Here is a 16,704-nt window from a genome sequence, read left to right on the forward strand (position 1 = left end):
GTTTTGTTTTTGTTTTTAGAGGTTTCTAACGAAACACATTATTGTAGACATATTCAAGATTATGTTCTGTTGGTACTGTGTATCCGGAAATCAACTGAAATTTGAATGGAGGCAAAAATGTACAAAAAAGGCCTATTTTTTAGTGCAAAAGCAAAACAAACTTGCCTATATGTGAACCTGTCTGAAAACAACTCCTGTTATCTGTTATTAAGTGTAATTTTGTAACTGTTCACGAGTGGGCTCAAAATGTATCTCTCTCCAGTGCAGAGTCTGAAACCACATGTGAAACAGTGACCTTCTGATGACACAAGACTTTACACAAGACCACCATGTGTCTTACTCCCCCCCCACAAAAAAAAAGAAATGTGAGAAAGATAAAAATTCTTTAGAAACTTGAGGTCCAAGACTGAGGGGGATAAGCCCAGAACTTGGCATATTTCCATGGGTTCTAAAATAAGCTCAAGAGTTCACCCATGTGACCTTGAGGGCTTGTGCCTGAGCCCAGAACATTCATCAACATGCCATTCTGTTGAAAGCCAGCAATTCCCCCCCCCCTTCCCCATTCCTTTTCTGTCAGAGTTCAACAGATGTTTAGAAACCAAACGGGCATGAACCACAACCGGCAACCAACTTATCATATTACAAGCAAGGTGGGACGGGCTGCTGGAAAAGCTAAATATACAAATAAATAAATAACCAAAAAGTACAAGGAATTCTGGGTCACCATCGGTTAATGTTTGAAACGAATATTCAACCCTTTCAAATGACTGGTTCTTTTTCCAAACATTTACAGGGATGTGCCTAATCCCCCGAAGAGTCAGAGTTTGCTTTTGCATTATCAAATTTGCATTGGTTATATGATGTTTATAAAATACAGGGTATATACCATATTTGCATTTCACATGCCACTTTACTTTTTCCACAAATAATCGAGTTTATTTTTAAGCCAAGCAAAGGTTGGTCATTTCTTATTTCAATGTACACTAACACTGACATACATGTACATGTACACGTACACTTTGCCTGTGCATAAAACAAACTGTTTTCTGATTAAGTTCACACCAAACCTCTGGTGGGCGGAAAATAAACATTATCTACCCAAACGAAAAATCAACCAACCTTCGACAAGAAAACTAAGACTGGACCGACTATTTCTAAGGAGATGTTTGCTCAATAAGTTCACACGGAGAGGTTTTCTAGCAAAGTCCGGTTCATTGCAGTCGAATCAAAGTTGATCCAATGACCACTGTAGAATGATACTTCGATTTTTCTCGGCGATGCAAGCACCCATGTAGGGGACAGACGCTACCCGGTCGAGAAGCAGATCTATGGCAATACGGGGGGACATTCTCCCTTCACAGTCACAGGCTCTTCATCTGATCATGGTGGCTCGGGCTCGCTCGCCGATCGTCGGTATAGCTGTTGCATTAATTAATAACTTCAAACTGTACTGAAACAAATTGCAGAGGGGGAGGAACGGTTTTCCTTTCTAAACAAATCCTCACCCGTTCTGTTGTGTGTCGCATCGGCACCGGGTCGAACAAGGGAAGTGTATGTACTGTACACTGCCGCAAATCGCGAAAAACCGTTCTCTTGTTTACCTGTTCCAGCAGTAAAGATGTTTGTGATTCTTTCCCCGCCGATGACGATGCGCAACTTGAATCACCTTGATCGTGGCCGAGACTTTCAGCAGCTTTTCCAACCTTTCTCAGACGCCGATTTATTATGGCAAGCGGCTGATCACGGTGTTTCGAGCTGGCAGGAGCTGTGGTTTCCAGTCAACTACCGCGAGCAAGCCGTGCCCCGGCGCTGCTAGCGCACTCTGTGGAGGGCAGTGCTCCGCGATCATCGACCCCAGCCCCGGCCAACAAGCGCCGTGGCCTACATTCATAAGATTACCGCGGACAGGACTCTCGCTCGCCGGGTAACCAAAAAAACCTCTCGTCCGATCTCCAAACAACAACAAAAAAGACACTTAAAACACCACCGTCCTCTCCACACCGACACAGAGAGTCCAATCAAGAATGGTCCTACCTTTATACGAAGCCAGGCTCCCGATCTACGAGTAACAATCAAGAAATCCGGAGTTTTCTTTTTTTTTTCGAAGGTAGCCAAATCTTTTCCTGGTGAGAGCCGAAAGCGCACGGTTCTACGGAATCACGGCCACAATGCGACAGCTCCGTCCGTACGTACATGTACGTGAGCACATGTGGGCAGCGTACACGGTGTGTGTGTTGTGATGAAATGACTCGGGGTCCGCGAGTTCAAAACGGAGTGAAACTAGGCTATAAATACAGTGCGATTAGTAATGCTACGGCGGCCGCAAAGTGCAGCCGTTGTTACTTATTCATGACGAGCACACAGGTACATCGGGTGCAGTGCAGTGTGGGGTTAGGTTGAATGACCAACACCTCCCCTCCCTTTTTTCAATGTCACGAACGATGGATCGGGGAACACAGAGGACTCGTCTCCGCCGCTTTTCTTCAAACTCTCGCAGACCCAGATTTCTGCCGCGATCTATTTAAGGGCGGGCGACTGCGGTGACGTGTATGTTTTTTTTCTAGGAGCTGTGAAATTTCTCCCAAGTTGGAGATTGCGCAAGATAATCTTTTTGACACGATACAACTAATTTCTTCTCAAAAAGTGGACATTGTAAGCCAATTCAACATTTTGGGTACTTCAAAATTTAGTGCATTTTTATTTTAAATATAATAGGGACATTCTCAGAAAGTCAATGGTTGAATGTTGGTGTATTTAATCTCATGTCTCTTTTAATGGTACTAAATCGCCAGAGAAACTAGAACCAAAACATAACCATCTGTTGGAATAAACAGATTATCTTCCCGTTTTTGGTTGACCTAAGGTATCTCCAAACTCTTCTAACGTTTTAGTACCTATAATATCAACTCCTTTCCCCCTAATATTTGTCGCACAGTTCGGCTATTCGAATATGCCTGCATACTATGTGCTCCCGTGTTGTGTCTTGTGTATTTAAATATTTTGAATAAACTCAGAACCCAGAGATACACTGATTTGGTGTCATCCTGTGTGCTTTCCCCCCCCCCCCTGTTCTCAGCTTGCAATTTCCCTTTTGCACATTTGTAAGTACTACATGTAAACATGTACTTATTTTGTTTGGAGTTAGCGGAAGCATACACTGAATACATAATTATTAACAGTCGATTACTTGCACGTGTTCTCCATCTTTTTGTCTAAATGTGTCTCTACAAACGCTTTAATCCCTTTAGTCTTCACACCTCATCTGTTAAAGTGATCACCTCTATCCAGCGATTGAAGATAGTCCGGTCGACTGTGAGCAAATCACCCGCGAGTTGAAATTAACTAGAACGATGCCTGTGTCCGGTACCCCCACCCTTTGTTTGTCCCTTACCAAGCACCGTAGTTTGGTCCACAACAATAAAGACAAAGCGCAGCAAAGCATCACATTATTAATATTACGAATTTGTAATGGGTCCATCAATCAACACGTTTACCGGGCAAAGCGAGTAGGGGTCCAGTTAATAATTTATTATTTTCTTGCCCTAGCTGCAACGCTAACAGTTTAGTCCGATGTGTTACATTAGCCATGACTGAACGGGTGGGGTCGGCACTGGTTGAATTAATAAATCATTCCTCAAGAACACACAAAAAAATGCTTCGATTTGTTGATTTCATTCGGGGTTCGTGGACGTGCCATCTGAAATCAACATGGTATTTGCCTGAATTTTTTATAAGAAATAATCTCTCGTAAAACTATGATACATTGCACGTTTTGAGAAACAATTTTTGGAGCAGTAGATGCTCAAATTCGTTATAAATTCGGCAGTTACGGTTCTTTTTTAAACTTTATGATACTGGATTTTTGAGAATAAAATATGGGTGTACATGGTTATTCATCGGAGAAAAACTGTTCACGACTTTTGGGATTTGGGAAATGGGTTTTGGATAGCACTTGATTTTCATTTCCTTTATAAACAGGATTCCTCTGAGGAAACTGTCGTTGAATTGCTGCACGGTTAATGATGCCGCATATGAAAATCTTCATCAAAATGGCTTTTTTGGGGGAAATTGAAGTTCATCTTCCAGGAATCAAGTCATGGTATTAAACAAGATGACATTTTGGGGGTTTGAAAAGTCAAAAACCAATTTTGGGCATTACTATCCCGTGGTAAGGGTAGTGGCCAGCCAAACAGTTGGTCAGTGAAATCCGCTTCGGACAGGCGGTGGCGCTATTACGTAATCGCCACATTGACCACACGCTCCATACGGCACGAGGCCGGTTCTGCAGACGTGTATGGTCATTTTTCGTCTCTAGTCCAGTACGAATAAAAGGCATGGCCAAAGAGGTAAATACCGCATCCGAGGGTGATTTTATTTTTGTAATTACTTATTTTTATTTATTTACTTTTCTTGTCTGGGGTGCGGGTTGGGTAATGGCAAGCACACGATATTATTTTCAGCGAGTGTTGTCTTTTGTGAGCGTCAGCCACTACTTTATCAGCATAACTATCTAGAGAAGAGTTTCAACCACCCACAAATAGAGATGTTATGACATTTAACATCTAAATCTAAATCTCCTTTTCACTCATCACATAGGTTAAAAAACCTATTGTGTCATCGAAATAACTTCAGAAATGTTATCTTTCGTAAAATAAACCAGAAATAGCTTGTAGTGTGCGTGTCCGTGCTATATAAAGAATTCTGACCGCCTCACCAGCGGCCATTTTGAATCGCCATCTTCCCTGTCCACAGACCTGGCCGCTGTTTGTTACATGACAGACATCTCTATTTTCCGGTGTATATACTCCGGTCAGCCAGATCTTTTTTTTTCTCCGCAAGCCTTTAGCTGTATTCAGCCCGAGCTTTAGCCGAGGAAAGGAAGAAAAAAATCCAGCCAGGCCGGGTCGTTGTTCGCGCGTTCCACTTTCCCGGGCAACAAGGGAGTTTGCTCATGCGCCGGGGCTGAAACGCCCTGGGGGCACCGCTAACCCGCTTTCCCCGCGTCGAGCGCTCCCGCTCCCCCGCTCGCTGGCCCGTGCCTGTCCGGCCGTCCCTTCCATCTCCCTCCTCCCCTACCCACTCTGATCCAGTCACAACCCGCACTGACAAAGGTGATGATTGTCACAGCTTCGCAGGTCATTTATTCTCCTTCTAACAGCATGTGCACCGCTCGCGGTAATTACAAAAGATGGGGGTTGATTGTTTTGCGCAACATGTAAATAATAAACACAGGCGAGAGGAAATTAAGCAGAAACTGGCGGTTTCTTTCCAGATGCAAAATTTATAAAAGGTCTCTGGTTTTAATAACGGGGATATTTTTTTTTACTTGAACAAGCCTTCTGAGTGATATATATTTTTTTCATGCCCGTAATGGCCAGCGCTGCAAAACCCCAGGATCTATATCCTACACTCAGCGAGCCATAGTAACAATGACGTCTGTGCTCTCCGCCCGGAGACTGGCGAGTCAAAAGTGCAGGAAGTGCATTCAACTAGCGCTATGCCGAGCCACATCGGGTCAGCGACCCAGCCGAGCAGTGCCGACCCCAGCCAACCCAAGCCCGGCACAGCAAACCCCTGGTATATCATAAGCCTGTCGTGCCTCGCTGGCTGGCCCGGCCGCCTGCCACAAAATGCTCCACTCGGCCGAGCCCCTCATCGATTTTTTTCCTCCCCCCCCCCCTTTTTTTTCTCCCCCATGCCTCCGCCTCGAACTCGAATTCAAGTCTTAGCGCTACATCGCTTCCGGATGAGAGACCACCTCGTACCCTTGCGTCTCGGGATGCCGCGGCCGGAATAACATTGGCCAGGTTTCCACTGAGGGGACGGGATTAATCGAATTTTCAGGGGAGAAGGCATTTTCTTGCTCCCCTCTTTCTCCCCTTTTCCCCCATTCAACCCCCTCGCTCGTCAACGTCATCGCACCGGCAGAGGCTGCCTGAACTCTTACCTCACAGTCTCATCAGCATATAGCAGGCGATGAACCCGGAGCCAGCTCTCTGCGCGGGCGCACAATTCTGGGTCAATTGATTCAACCGCGGCACAGTTGCCTGCCCTCGACCTTCGCACGACCGTGACTTTGAATGCCGCTGCCTGCTGCCTGCGCCGCCTGTTTACCGCTGTTCTATTTTTGTCGCCTGCCAGCCAGAGCTGTTGTGTGTGCGTGTGAGTCAGCCCAGGCAGCCAGCGAGAGAGGGCACGGAGTTCATCGCTCCTCGCTCGCCCGAGTGAGTGCACGCACCGCCGGCGGACGATCGCTTTTCTTTCCGTCGGGTGGGGCGCTGTTGATGTCTGCACGGTCGCCCCAATTCGGGCTCCATTGCAGGAGAAATGGGGAGAAAATTAGGGGGAAAACACAACCGATTTTAAAACCCACCCCTTTGAATAATTGACGTTCCAGGCAACGATGTAAACGAGGATGTGTGCCGTTGGGGGGACAGAAGGCGGGTTTGACTGTGTGGGAAATCAACGCAGGTCAGGCAGAGTTCAGCGAGTAAATAAATGCAACAGGGCCGGTTGTCCTAACTTGAACTTCACCGAAGTGGGTCGCGGGGTGGTGTGTGTGCCTTGAGGAGTGCCCCGATGAACCATAGCCGGCGCAAGGCCAGGGTCAGCAGGCTCCTTGGATTACAGCGGACAGCTGCGCCATTGTTGCGAGCAAGGTTGGCGGTTCAGAGGGGAAACTCAGTCCCTGGATCTATCCAGATAAAATACACACCGGAGTAGATTTTTTCGCCCAGTTTCTTCACGCACATAAAATTTTATGACCGTTCTGGACTGACAGATGGTAAAAATTTTGTAAAGACCTTTGGGGAAGAACATACCGATGGAGTCACCGAACAAGACATCACCTTGCCTATTAATGGTTTGAATTTTTTATTAGTTTGCCCGCAAAACATCTGGCCGCCCATAGCTTTATTTCAACCAAAAAAAAGGTACGAAGAGCAAAATGCGAAACTGTTTTATCAATTCATAATACATTCTTGCATGTTTTGGTTTGACCTGCCTTTGTTTTGTTGTTGCCTCTGCGTGGGTTATTTGAGGGGCCTGGGGACGTGTTCCGTGGGTTATTTGGGGGGCCTGGGGACGTGTTCCGTTGCTAGACGTATATTATCATTTCCCACTGCAATAATACCGGAAGTGTGGCCCAAAACGAGATTCAGTGGAAATGTCTGCCACGCCCGAAATTTAAGTTACAAGACATATTACTGAAAATTGTAATCCCCCAAGGTTTCTAGAGTTTGGATTCAAATTAGGAAAAGAGAGAGATCAGTTCGTATTGAGATTTGCAATCGAACTGCTTGCTTCCTACAAAAGACATGCATGTTGGGCGTTGCGGCGTTGATAACCAGCGAAAATTGCGACCCGGATTTTGAATGAAATACAAAAGCGCAGAATGTGAGGTTGAGTGGCAGACTTTTACCACTTAATGTCCCGAATAGTGTATTGCAAAGGATTTTTGTTCCGTTGTGAACATAAGTTTTGTTCATCAGTTCGTTGCATACACGGATTTGCAATGTTTATTCATTTTATATATACATTTTAGTGAAAACGCATAATGAAACCAACTTCATATTTAAACACAAAAACAAATCAAGGGCGCTAATGTAAAATATACGACCACAGTTTACGATGAAACCCCCGCAGTCGAATTTCTCAGTGATTTATCAAGTCAATATTCGTTGCTTTAAATCAAAGTATAGCCAATACAGGTTAAACGGAGCACAGACTTGTGCCGGTCCATGCACAAGCCTTCGTGGTTAAAGTTACACCTAAAGGAACGATAAACGTACATCCCGGAACGAGGCTAGGCAGACTCGGTTTGATATATTCTGGTATGCCTTGAATTAGTTTAAGTGTAGACGGCATCACACGTACGGTTGTTGTTTGTCCCCCCCCCTTGTGCTTTGGATCATGATGGAGTTGTGTAGAGCCCTGACTGCTCAGTGCTCGCATTTCCTTGAAAAAAAAACACCACCCGACTCTGGAAAAAAAATGTTGGCTTCGCGGGCACTGTTTGCATCAATTGCACGTTGAGTAGGTTAAGTATGCCATCGTCTCAGCAAGTTCAGACTCAATTGGCGGGCAAATTTCTTATTCGAAATGCAGACAGGAAGGAAAAAAGGAGAGCACATTTTCTCCTGGGTGTAATAATTTCGAGAAAGCCACAGACCAGGTGCGATGCTGCTGTTGGAAGGGAGGGTTTAACACTCGAGAGGTTGCGGCACTGGGGTCAGTACTCTGATGCGGGCGGGAAGTGTGGAATTACGACCGTCTGACTGGTTCAATTCTAAAGCTGGGGAGGTCAGACGGCGGTCGAACTCCGGGAGTGGATTTCTAGGCCAAGAAGAGGAGAAGGGGCAAAACAGAGGGGTAACTGCTGGAGCTGCCCGGGTCATTCTGGCGGGGTTTTCAGTGTCCATCTGGGGCGACTGATGTTTTCCCGGTCAGAAATTGATTGCACGTGCATGAAAGAATCCAACTCGTGCTGTCGATCAGGCCTCCGTATTTGATTTTTTTTTATTCCTCTTCCACGTAGCCTAAAACAAGAAACCAAAGAGCAAAAAATCTGACCAGCGTTGGCCATTGAAATCTTGGTCTTAGACCTGCAAAACGAAGGGGAATTCTTCACGTAAGGGTGATAAACACAAACTGCTTCGTGTGATAATACCAGCAAAAGTTAGTAGCGATACTTCACAGAAAGGAAACCATATCTATACTCGCTGCGTCAACTCGAAACCATTTCTCCTGATGGCTGAGGTTTTGTTCATTCCTGGACTATCCTCGGTGAAGCATCACAACCATGATTATTTTGGCAATCGCAGTGACTGACATCAGTGACATAATCGCTGAAACCAACAGACTGAACCATGCACCAACTCGACCCTCGGAGATTCCTGTGACACTGTCGGACGGAACTGCACCAGCTTTGCTTTGGTGGAAGTCAAGCAGCATTATACACAGCCCTCCGATGACGTTGCTGGTTGAGCTGAAGAAAGTAAGCAACCCCGCCCTCCAACACCTTATAGTTATAGCACACTGACCTACGGCGGGAGTCGAACCCAACCCAAAGACGTCAACCATACAATATGAACATAATATTATTTATGTAGGTGGTCGTTCGTAGGTTCCCTGTACGTGTACAGAACTCCGAAAACGAATTTTAAAGAAGAGTTTGCATCATTGCTATACATTATTTATGTAAGCAAGTCTATTAATTTGCATACTTCAATTCCCTTCAGTTTATTCAGTAATTGCTTTCAAATTAGAAACACATTGAACCTACTGTTTAGGGCAAATACGGTACCAGGAAGAATATACAGGATCCAGAAGCAGAGAACGCATTCTGTTGTATTAGAGTTTACGTGGATTACACACCACGAATTTCGCACAAGATTATTATAAAACCGGATTATTTTACGCCCACGCAACAGTCGTCTGGTTTTGCCTTTGACGTTTTCGACACACCATAGAGGTAGAATCACACACACACATGGAAGTGTGTATTTGCCTGCAACTGGGGACCTCCTATTGTTCCTCTTTTGTTTGTACTTTTTTAGAAGACCACCCATATGTTTTGTACACAGTTGTCAATCGGGGACCCTCTGGCAATCGGGGACCTTACTGTCCTCTATTGTTAAGGGTCCCCAATTGAATGCAGAAACAAACTCACCCACACATAATATGTATATTTTATTCAACAGGTAAAAAAATGAAGAAAAATTGAGAAAGTTCCCAATTTGCCCGTCCTGCATTTCCGTTGGGCTTGCTGACACATGCGAGGATTTTGGCCGCGGCTGTACAGGCAAGGGGTCAGATATCAGAGGAGGGAAATTCTGTCCAGGCTCGATGATTGGAGAGGGGGAAGCCAGGAATCTAGGCCAGAACAGGTCAGTGCCAATGCCACGACGGAGCTTCGCGTCCCGCCCATCGGTGGAAATGCCTGCCATATGGCCAAACCCGGCCTGGCAGAGAGTTGGCCCCTCGGGGTACAACTATTGCGGTTTTGGTGGCTTCCCTCCCCCCCCTTCGTTGTCATCAACTGAAAGACAGACTGTCAATGGATACTGTCAATTATTGAAATGTCAAGGTAAATGATTAATTGTGCATTGCCCCCGTGAATAACAGCGTGGAGACTTTCCCACATGGATTGAATCAATCAGAAGTTTGCCCTAACTGACTTTTTTTGTACGTCAGCCCTTGTGTTTTCGCAGATTTTTTAGGCCTATATTGTAAAAGAGATGTGGAATTTGTGAATTAAAATGGTAATTGGTAATGGTAATATCACTGTTGCCCATGGCAGTCTTTCAGTCTCAGGTATATAATCTATATTCAATAGTGGTCTCTTTTCGTTTCATTTAATATTAAATGACACTTTAATCGTAAGATACAATACAACATGTCAGCTCCTCGTTAAAAATGAACGAATTACTGACTCCGATGCAGGAGATACGCTTGTACGTCACGGATTGGGTGCAGCGGGCGATAGTCCGTGATAGGCGCGCGCGCAACAGCCGGCGCGCGCAATTGTACATGTACATGAATATTGTTGTAATGTCGTGGGCGACGACCAAATAATTGATCACTGGTCGATTCTGCTTAATGTCTAGGTTCTTCCAATATGGACAAAATGTTGCCATTTAAAAAAAAAATCTGGACTCCCAATTCCTATGTACTGATTAAAGCCACCGGCGGGCATTTTATTACTGTGCCAAATACATGGTGATGGTGGCTTGCTTGTCTTTGTAACTATTGATGCATGACACAAACGAAATTGGTTAACAATAGTGATCAAACCTCGGTATTACCTTTGTATCCGGCAAAGATGGCCACCGGTGGCTTCAATGACAATGACATCTGCGTGCTGATCATGGGATTACGGGTTGAGATCAGATTTCGGGCTTGTTTGGCGCGGATCTGGCCGGGATCTCGATCAGTGATCCCAGGGCTGGTTTGCGCTGTCTCTTGGATGGATTCTGGTGTTTGCAAACCAACGTCGGATCACTGATCGCGATCTGGATCAGCGTGAAACAAATCTTCTTTTTATACAGTTGAAGGCCAATAAATACAGTAGGTCTAAAATCGCCTGCGCGGACCAAATCACGATTAAAACTTAAAGGCTGTCGAACACTCTGCTATTGTGGACCGGGTGGTTTGCAAAGGAGGAGTATGGAATCTACTAGCAGGACTGCCAGTTTGTATTTCTGAAAGTATAGGACCAAAGGGTGCCCTCCAAATTTCTCTACTTTGCCATGGAGTGTAGGCATCAATTTCAAAATGGCGATGGGCCTCATGACTGTTTTGGGGGTGATGGAGGGAAATATCTTTAAAAGTCATCGGTTAAGCCATTAAAAATCGAGGAAGTAAGCTTTAATTTGATAATGTCTTGAACACCTGAGAAACTTGTACTTTTCCTGATTTTTTAAATTCGGGATATTTATCACTGTTGTCCATGGCAGCTTGTTTACTGGTCTGCACCCCTATGAAACCCTAGACAACTACATGTAAAAGTCTGGTTCCCTGATAAACCTTGAGGTTCTGACAGCCGCCACTACGTCTCTCGACCAATCAAAGAGAAAATCCTTCTTTTCTGAAAATATTTGTTATCATCCGAACGCGTTTCCGTTAACCTCCGGATACTCCATTTTGAAGTTCGCGATGGCTGGACCCCCCCGGTCTCAATTTTCTTTTCATTTTTGTGGGAATTTCGACACAAGTGGACAAAATCTGGTTTCAATGGGTGCGTTCTATTAGCTTCCCTGAACACTAGTGATGCACGCAAGGGAAGCCTCGAAATATGGGGCTAATCGAACGCAGCAGTGTATTCGCCAAGGCATTCTGGGAAAAAGGTCAAGTACCCGCCACTTTCCATCATGTCCATGCTCGAACAGTCCATCCGTGACGTCATTACGCTCGAGCAGCCTCCAGAGACCCGCTCGCCAGCCAGGGTAGTGGTGTCTGACCCAGGACAGGCACGAAGATCACGTGATGGCTTAACGAACGCTCTTGTGTAAGTTTGACTTAAACATGTAAGCTAATCGAACGCACCCATTTTATATTTTAGCGTTTAGAAATATCAGGTTGTCAATCTTTGAGCATGAGTCGATGAAAGGAGTGTCTTGACTCTTCCAGAGTCGATAAAAGGAGTGTCTTGACTCTTCCAGAGTCGATAAAAGGAGTGTCTTGACTCTTCCAAAGCTATCATCACTTAAGGTGACTTACTGTAATAATTATTATTCATTGTCATCATCATCATGATCCCCAGCGATATGGAGTTAAGGGCTCGATACAGCGAAGGAACGTCACGAACGAACACACTTCTTCTGATGAAGCTAGTCTGGACGACTAAAATAAAGGTGTGACGGAAACGCACTATATACCGTTCAAATTGAATTACCATCTTCCCGCCAATGACTTAATCGCTAGTAATTACCATGACCGTGTCGCCGCCATTTTGTTCGGTGTATGACCTGTCATAGACAAAAGTTCACGACGACGCCCAACAAAGGCATTTGCGCATCTGGACTCTTTTCGACCTTGCACTGTTATCGATTTGATTGTTTTGTACACACGTCATAGCTTGCAATTTTATCCTCAAAAGTTCGTTAGGTGTGGGAGATGTGTAGGTCGCTGCCGATAACACGTGCCTCGTGACCCAGTGGCCTACGGCCTCGATGTCAATCTCACTTCGTAAACCAAACCAACTACTTTCCGTAGAAACAGAAATATACTTTCCATAGAAATGTGCGTCGTAGCCACAGAATTTCAACGCGGGTTTGGTTTGAAATTATACCTAACATGCTGATTCAATTCGGGTAACTTTCGGGAGAGAGCTGGCCAAAGAGAAGCAGTTTCCGTCTCTCTATCTTTCTTCTTAAAAAAACACAAACTGGCCTCTAAAAGCTCCTCTCGTTGACAAATTGAATGCACTACTGCAATTTCCTCGAATATACAGGCGCCCTAGGCAGGAAAAAAAACAATGCTTTTGTGACATTAAAAATAAAATATCAATTTTACTACAGCGAGGGATAATACGCTAACACCGACACTACACGACAGCTGGCCTGGATCATACAGCCATTTATTATTAAATTTTATGTTTTTAACACTGGATTATGCAGGCATTTGACAAAATGTTCACACTGCAATGCACTGATTGTTGCATCTTTACCCTGTTTAGTTACTGAAACGCCAGGGGGACGCCAAAAAGGGCTGCGGTTTTGGAAATACTATGGGTACAGTCCAGTAATTCAAGCCCCATTGAAAACAGTGTAAAATCAGCACTGTTCAGGGCCCAATAACATGCACACCAACATCCCTGAGATTTCTGAAACACAAATGAAATTATTGTCTAGTCCCCAATCTTTCATTTTTTGTGGGTTAACCAACTACATTTTTAATTATTCCCACAAAACAAAATTGAAATGATATTTCCGAAGTCCAATTGCAGCCATTTTTCAAGTGGCAACTCTCAACTTTCTCGGGCAATTACTATCATTTTTCAACCGTAGTTTTTAGCCATTCTGCTCTCATATGAAAGCTCAAAGACCCAGGAAGTTCATCCAGGCAACGATTTACACAATCTCACCATTTGGGGGGGGGCAAACAATCTCCTTTTTCAAAAGATACTGTGGGTGGGCACTTTTAATGCTAATGAGCTGGCCAGAAATTCTCGCTTGAATTAGTGGTCTGCACCCTTTACAGGCTTTTCTACCATGCTGGTACTGCAAGTGAACTCCACGTTCTTTTGTCATGTCAACAACACGCAATGTCGTGACAAGAACAGACCGATATCGTGATCTTGATGACTTAATTACATTAATGGAATTTCAACCGTCCCGAGAGCTACGAAAGGGTTTAATATTTTTGTTTTGCAAGTATGATACAGTACTGATATAATGTAAAAGACACTTAAGCAAGTCTAAATGCGTCTAATTTCCTGCCAAAATGATTTCACGCATCGCATGCCTGCTATTTGAATGATTTCAAGTTTCGTCTATTTTAAAATTGGAAGTTCGCTTGTTGTTTTTTCTTTTATTCTTACTTCAGCGGATGAATCGTAGCTCGGTTCAAGTGCACACAGTTCAAAAAAGTAACACCCTGAGGTTTAATAAATAACTCAAAACAAACAGTTTTGCCTGTGTGAACCCTCCACGACCACTACGCGGGCATGCTGGATATTTGTCGATGGTGATGTGCGGTCTGATAACCGCCACACAAAGAAGGAACCCACACACGATGAAGACGACATGGCGTGTATCTCGACCGAGGCCGATTGCGACGGTACGTGGCGGTTCAAGTTCGGGACACCGCCGGGATCGGCGGGCAGTATTTTCTCCCAGTTTAATCATTGACAGAGGAGAACTGCCATGAAACGTTCCACGGCACACGTAACACGTGCCTGGACAATGCATCTTTTTCACCCCCGTTTCCTCCTGCGGATGATAGTATGATATTGATACGTGACGGTCGGCTTTTTAATTGGGTGCGCGGGCGTTGCCGGATCTATGATACTGTGGCGGCCATTTTGGAATCAACTACACAGACTGGCTAAATTTCGCATTTCTTCTCGTTTTCTGATAACTGTCACAGTCTTAAACTTGGATCACCAAATGTGTCAACGATTTCCCAAAACCATATACATGTACCTAAAAAAACGCTGAGATATTCCTGAACATGAACTGCCGTCTCGTCGGCCTATGCCCATAGTTCCTACAACGATTTGGGCAGATAATATAAACATAGACTTTGTAACCCAAATGTTTTAAGAGATGAAGGCAATTTTCGGCTTCCATTTTTTGAAGGACTGACGAGAAGCACTCGTATAATTCTATTTTGTTCATGCCTCACAAGGTATGGACAGGAACACTGTTTGGATTTTCACCTTCGTAACTGTACGCATTTCGTACGTCCTTGGTAACGGCGCTGAATGGGAGAGAGTCGGTTAAATTTAACAAAGAAAATCTATCATCATTTTGCAACAATATCAACATATCGACAGTCTTCGAAACAGTCAGATACTGCTGGATTTTTTAAAAAGTTTATTGACATCTTATTGACATTTCGTGCAATGGGTCAATTCGTTTAAAGGCATGGCACGGCCTTCCGCCAAACTGACACGTGACCATGCGTCATAGCTTCATGGGTTGCTTGTGTCAAGTTCAAGTCAACATGCCTTGAGTTGATGATTAAACCTTCACTCCCGGGTCGTCCCCCGCAGCCCTTACAGCTCACTAGGGCGCTGGGGAGAGCAGTTAATGCACGATGCGCTCTTTGTCGAGTTGAACAATACGGGTCAACACTTCCACGTGAGCATGACAAAGCACATTGAAGTATTTGTGGTTTAGAACAATAGGCCTAGCCCACAATGCTTTGCGCGTCGGTAGCTGTGACGTATTTCCGTCACAAAATGTTGTGACTGATGAACGGCATTCTGCGACTCAATGAGTAGGGAACACAAAACATCAATAGGAAAAACATACATAAAGATCAGTTCTTCAGCAGTCTTCATAAAGCAAAATCGGAAATTACTAACAGACTCATGAGCAACTGTAGCTCCACTGAGTGTAGCGTTAGTATTCCTCTTTTTCGAATTTTGGACGAGATCGGTCGTACTATGAAAAAGAGGAATACTAACACTCCACTCAGTAGAGCTAGAGCAACTGGTAATTCAACCCAAAATTAAAAAAAAAAAAAACTTACTGACCGGTACAATTTGAAGACTGACTCACAACTGTGACACTCTTGGCACTCAGCTTGGTTGGTGATCATGGAAAGCAGTAGAAGCCCCCATGCCCAACGCACAACAGCAAGCAAGCTAACCCCAAACCCGCTAACCCAAAAACCCACTCTTCAAAATTTGGCCTACTTCTTCCTCACCAGCACATTAAAAAACACACAAGCTGAGGAACTGGAGAAAAATAAATACACAAGGGAAGTGTACAGCGGGTTCACGTACATGTTGACAGCGTGCACCCAGGGCTTGACCGTGACCCTAGCCCCACGAGTTCGCCTCGACCGTATCGCTTTCACAGGTCGATCGACATACCGCGGAAGAATGGAATAGCTGTTAATTCTGGAGAAAGTAGGCCAGCGACAGGCCACTGACACTCGCGTTCGACTTTCCTGCGAAAGGTCGTTGTGTTGGTTTCTCTGATTTCCCCTGACTGATATAACATGCTGGCTCCCTCACGTTCCAGGGGGAAAAAATCAGTGTTTTGAGTGTCCGATGGCGTATAGAGGGCGCCATTCATTACACAGGCAGACTTCAGTCGACAAAACCACTGAGGCTGCAACTGGGAGGAACACGCAAGTCTATAAGAATTAGATGCATCCGCCAGGCAGTGTGACCCACGGACGTTTTTTTTTCATGTACGTCCGTGGTGTGACCATCCAATCCGAACAGCCAATGCCATACTGCAAACAATTGTCTAAGGCTACGGCTACAGGCAGCGATGGCAAGAACTGAAGTCACGGCCACAAGATACTCGGTTTATCCGCCACGCCCTCGTCTATGTAACCGCTACCGTAGTGTCACACCCTTGAATGCCTTATCCGCCAACTGCTCTCCACCTAGAAATCAATTTACTTTGTGGGTCACATGTCATGAAATGTCAGATAAATTTAAATCAAGTTCGGTGGGAGGAAATTCCGTGAGTAAGTACTGTCTTTTGCCCTCTTTTTAAGCCATTAGAAAGTCTCGGCAAA

The 16,704-nt window shown here is 44.8% G+C and overlaps 1 protein-coding gene across 8 annotated transcripts in view; it reads right to left on the minus strand.

The window, feature by feature from the left end:
- LOC110987672 (nuclear receptor subfamily 6 group A member 1-like) overlaps positions 1 to 16,606 on the minus strand; it is a 46,696-nt gene extending 30,090 nt beyond the window's left edge. For 2 of the 8 annotated variants that reach the window (XM_022250615.2, XM_022250613.2), the window contains exon 1: positions 1,602 to 2,009. Coding sequence is in view for 1 of the 8 variants with exons in the window: in XM_022250610.2 (XP_022106302.2) it covers positions 1,506 to 1,526 (21 nt within the window). In the remaining 7 variants the exon portion in view is untranslated. The other 6 variants (XM_022250614.2, XM_022250612.2, XM_087143314.1 and 3 more) reach the window with 5 other exon arrangements.
- Positions 16,607 to 16,704: the final 98 nt, after the last annotated feature.

The sequence above is a fragment of the Acanthaster planci genome, linkage group LG11 (assembly GCF_054643075.1).
Source record: "Acanthaster planci isolate LZ-2023a linkage group LG11, COTS_SCS, whole genome shotgun sequence".
Taxonomy (NCBI): domain Eukaryota; kingdom Metazoa; phylum Echinodermata; class Asteroidea; order Valvatida; family Acanthasteridae; genus Acanthaster; species Acanthaster planci.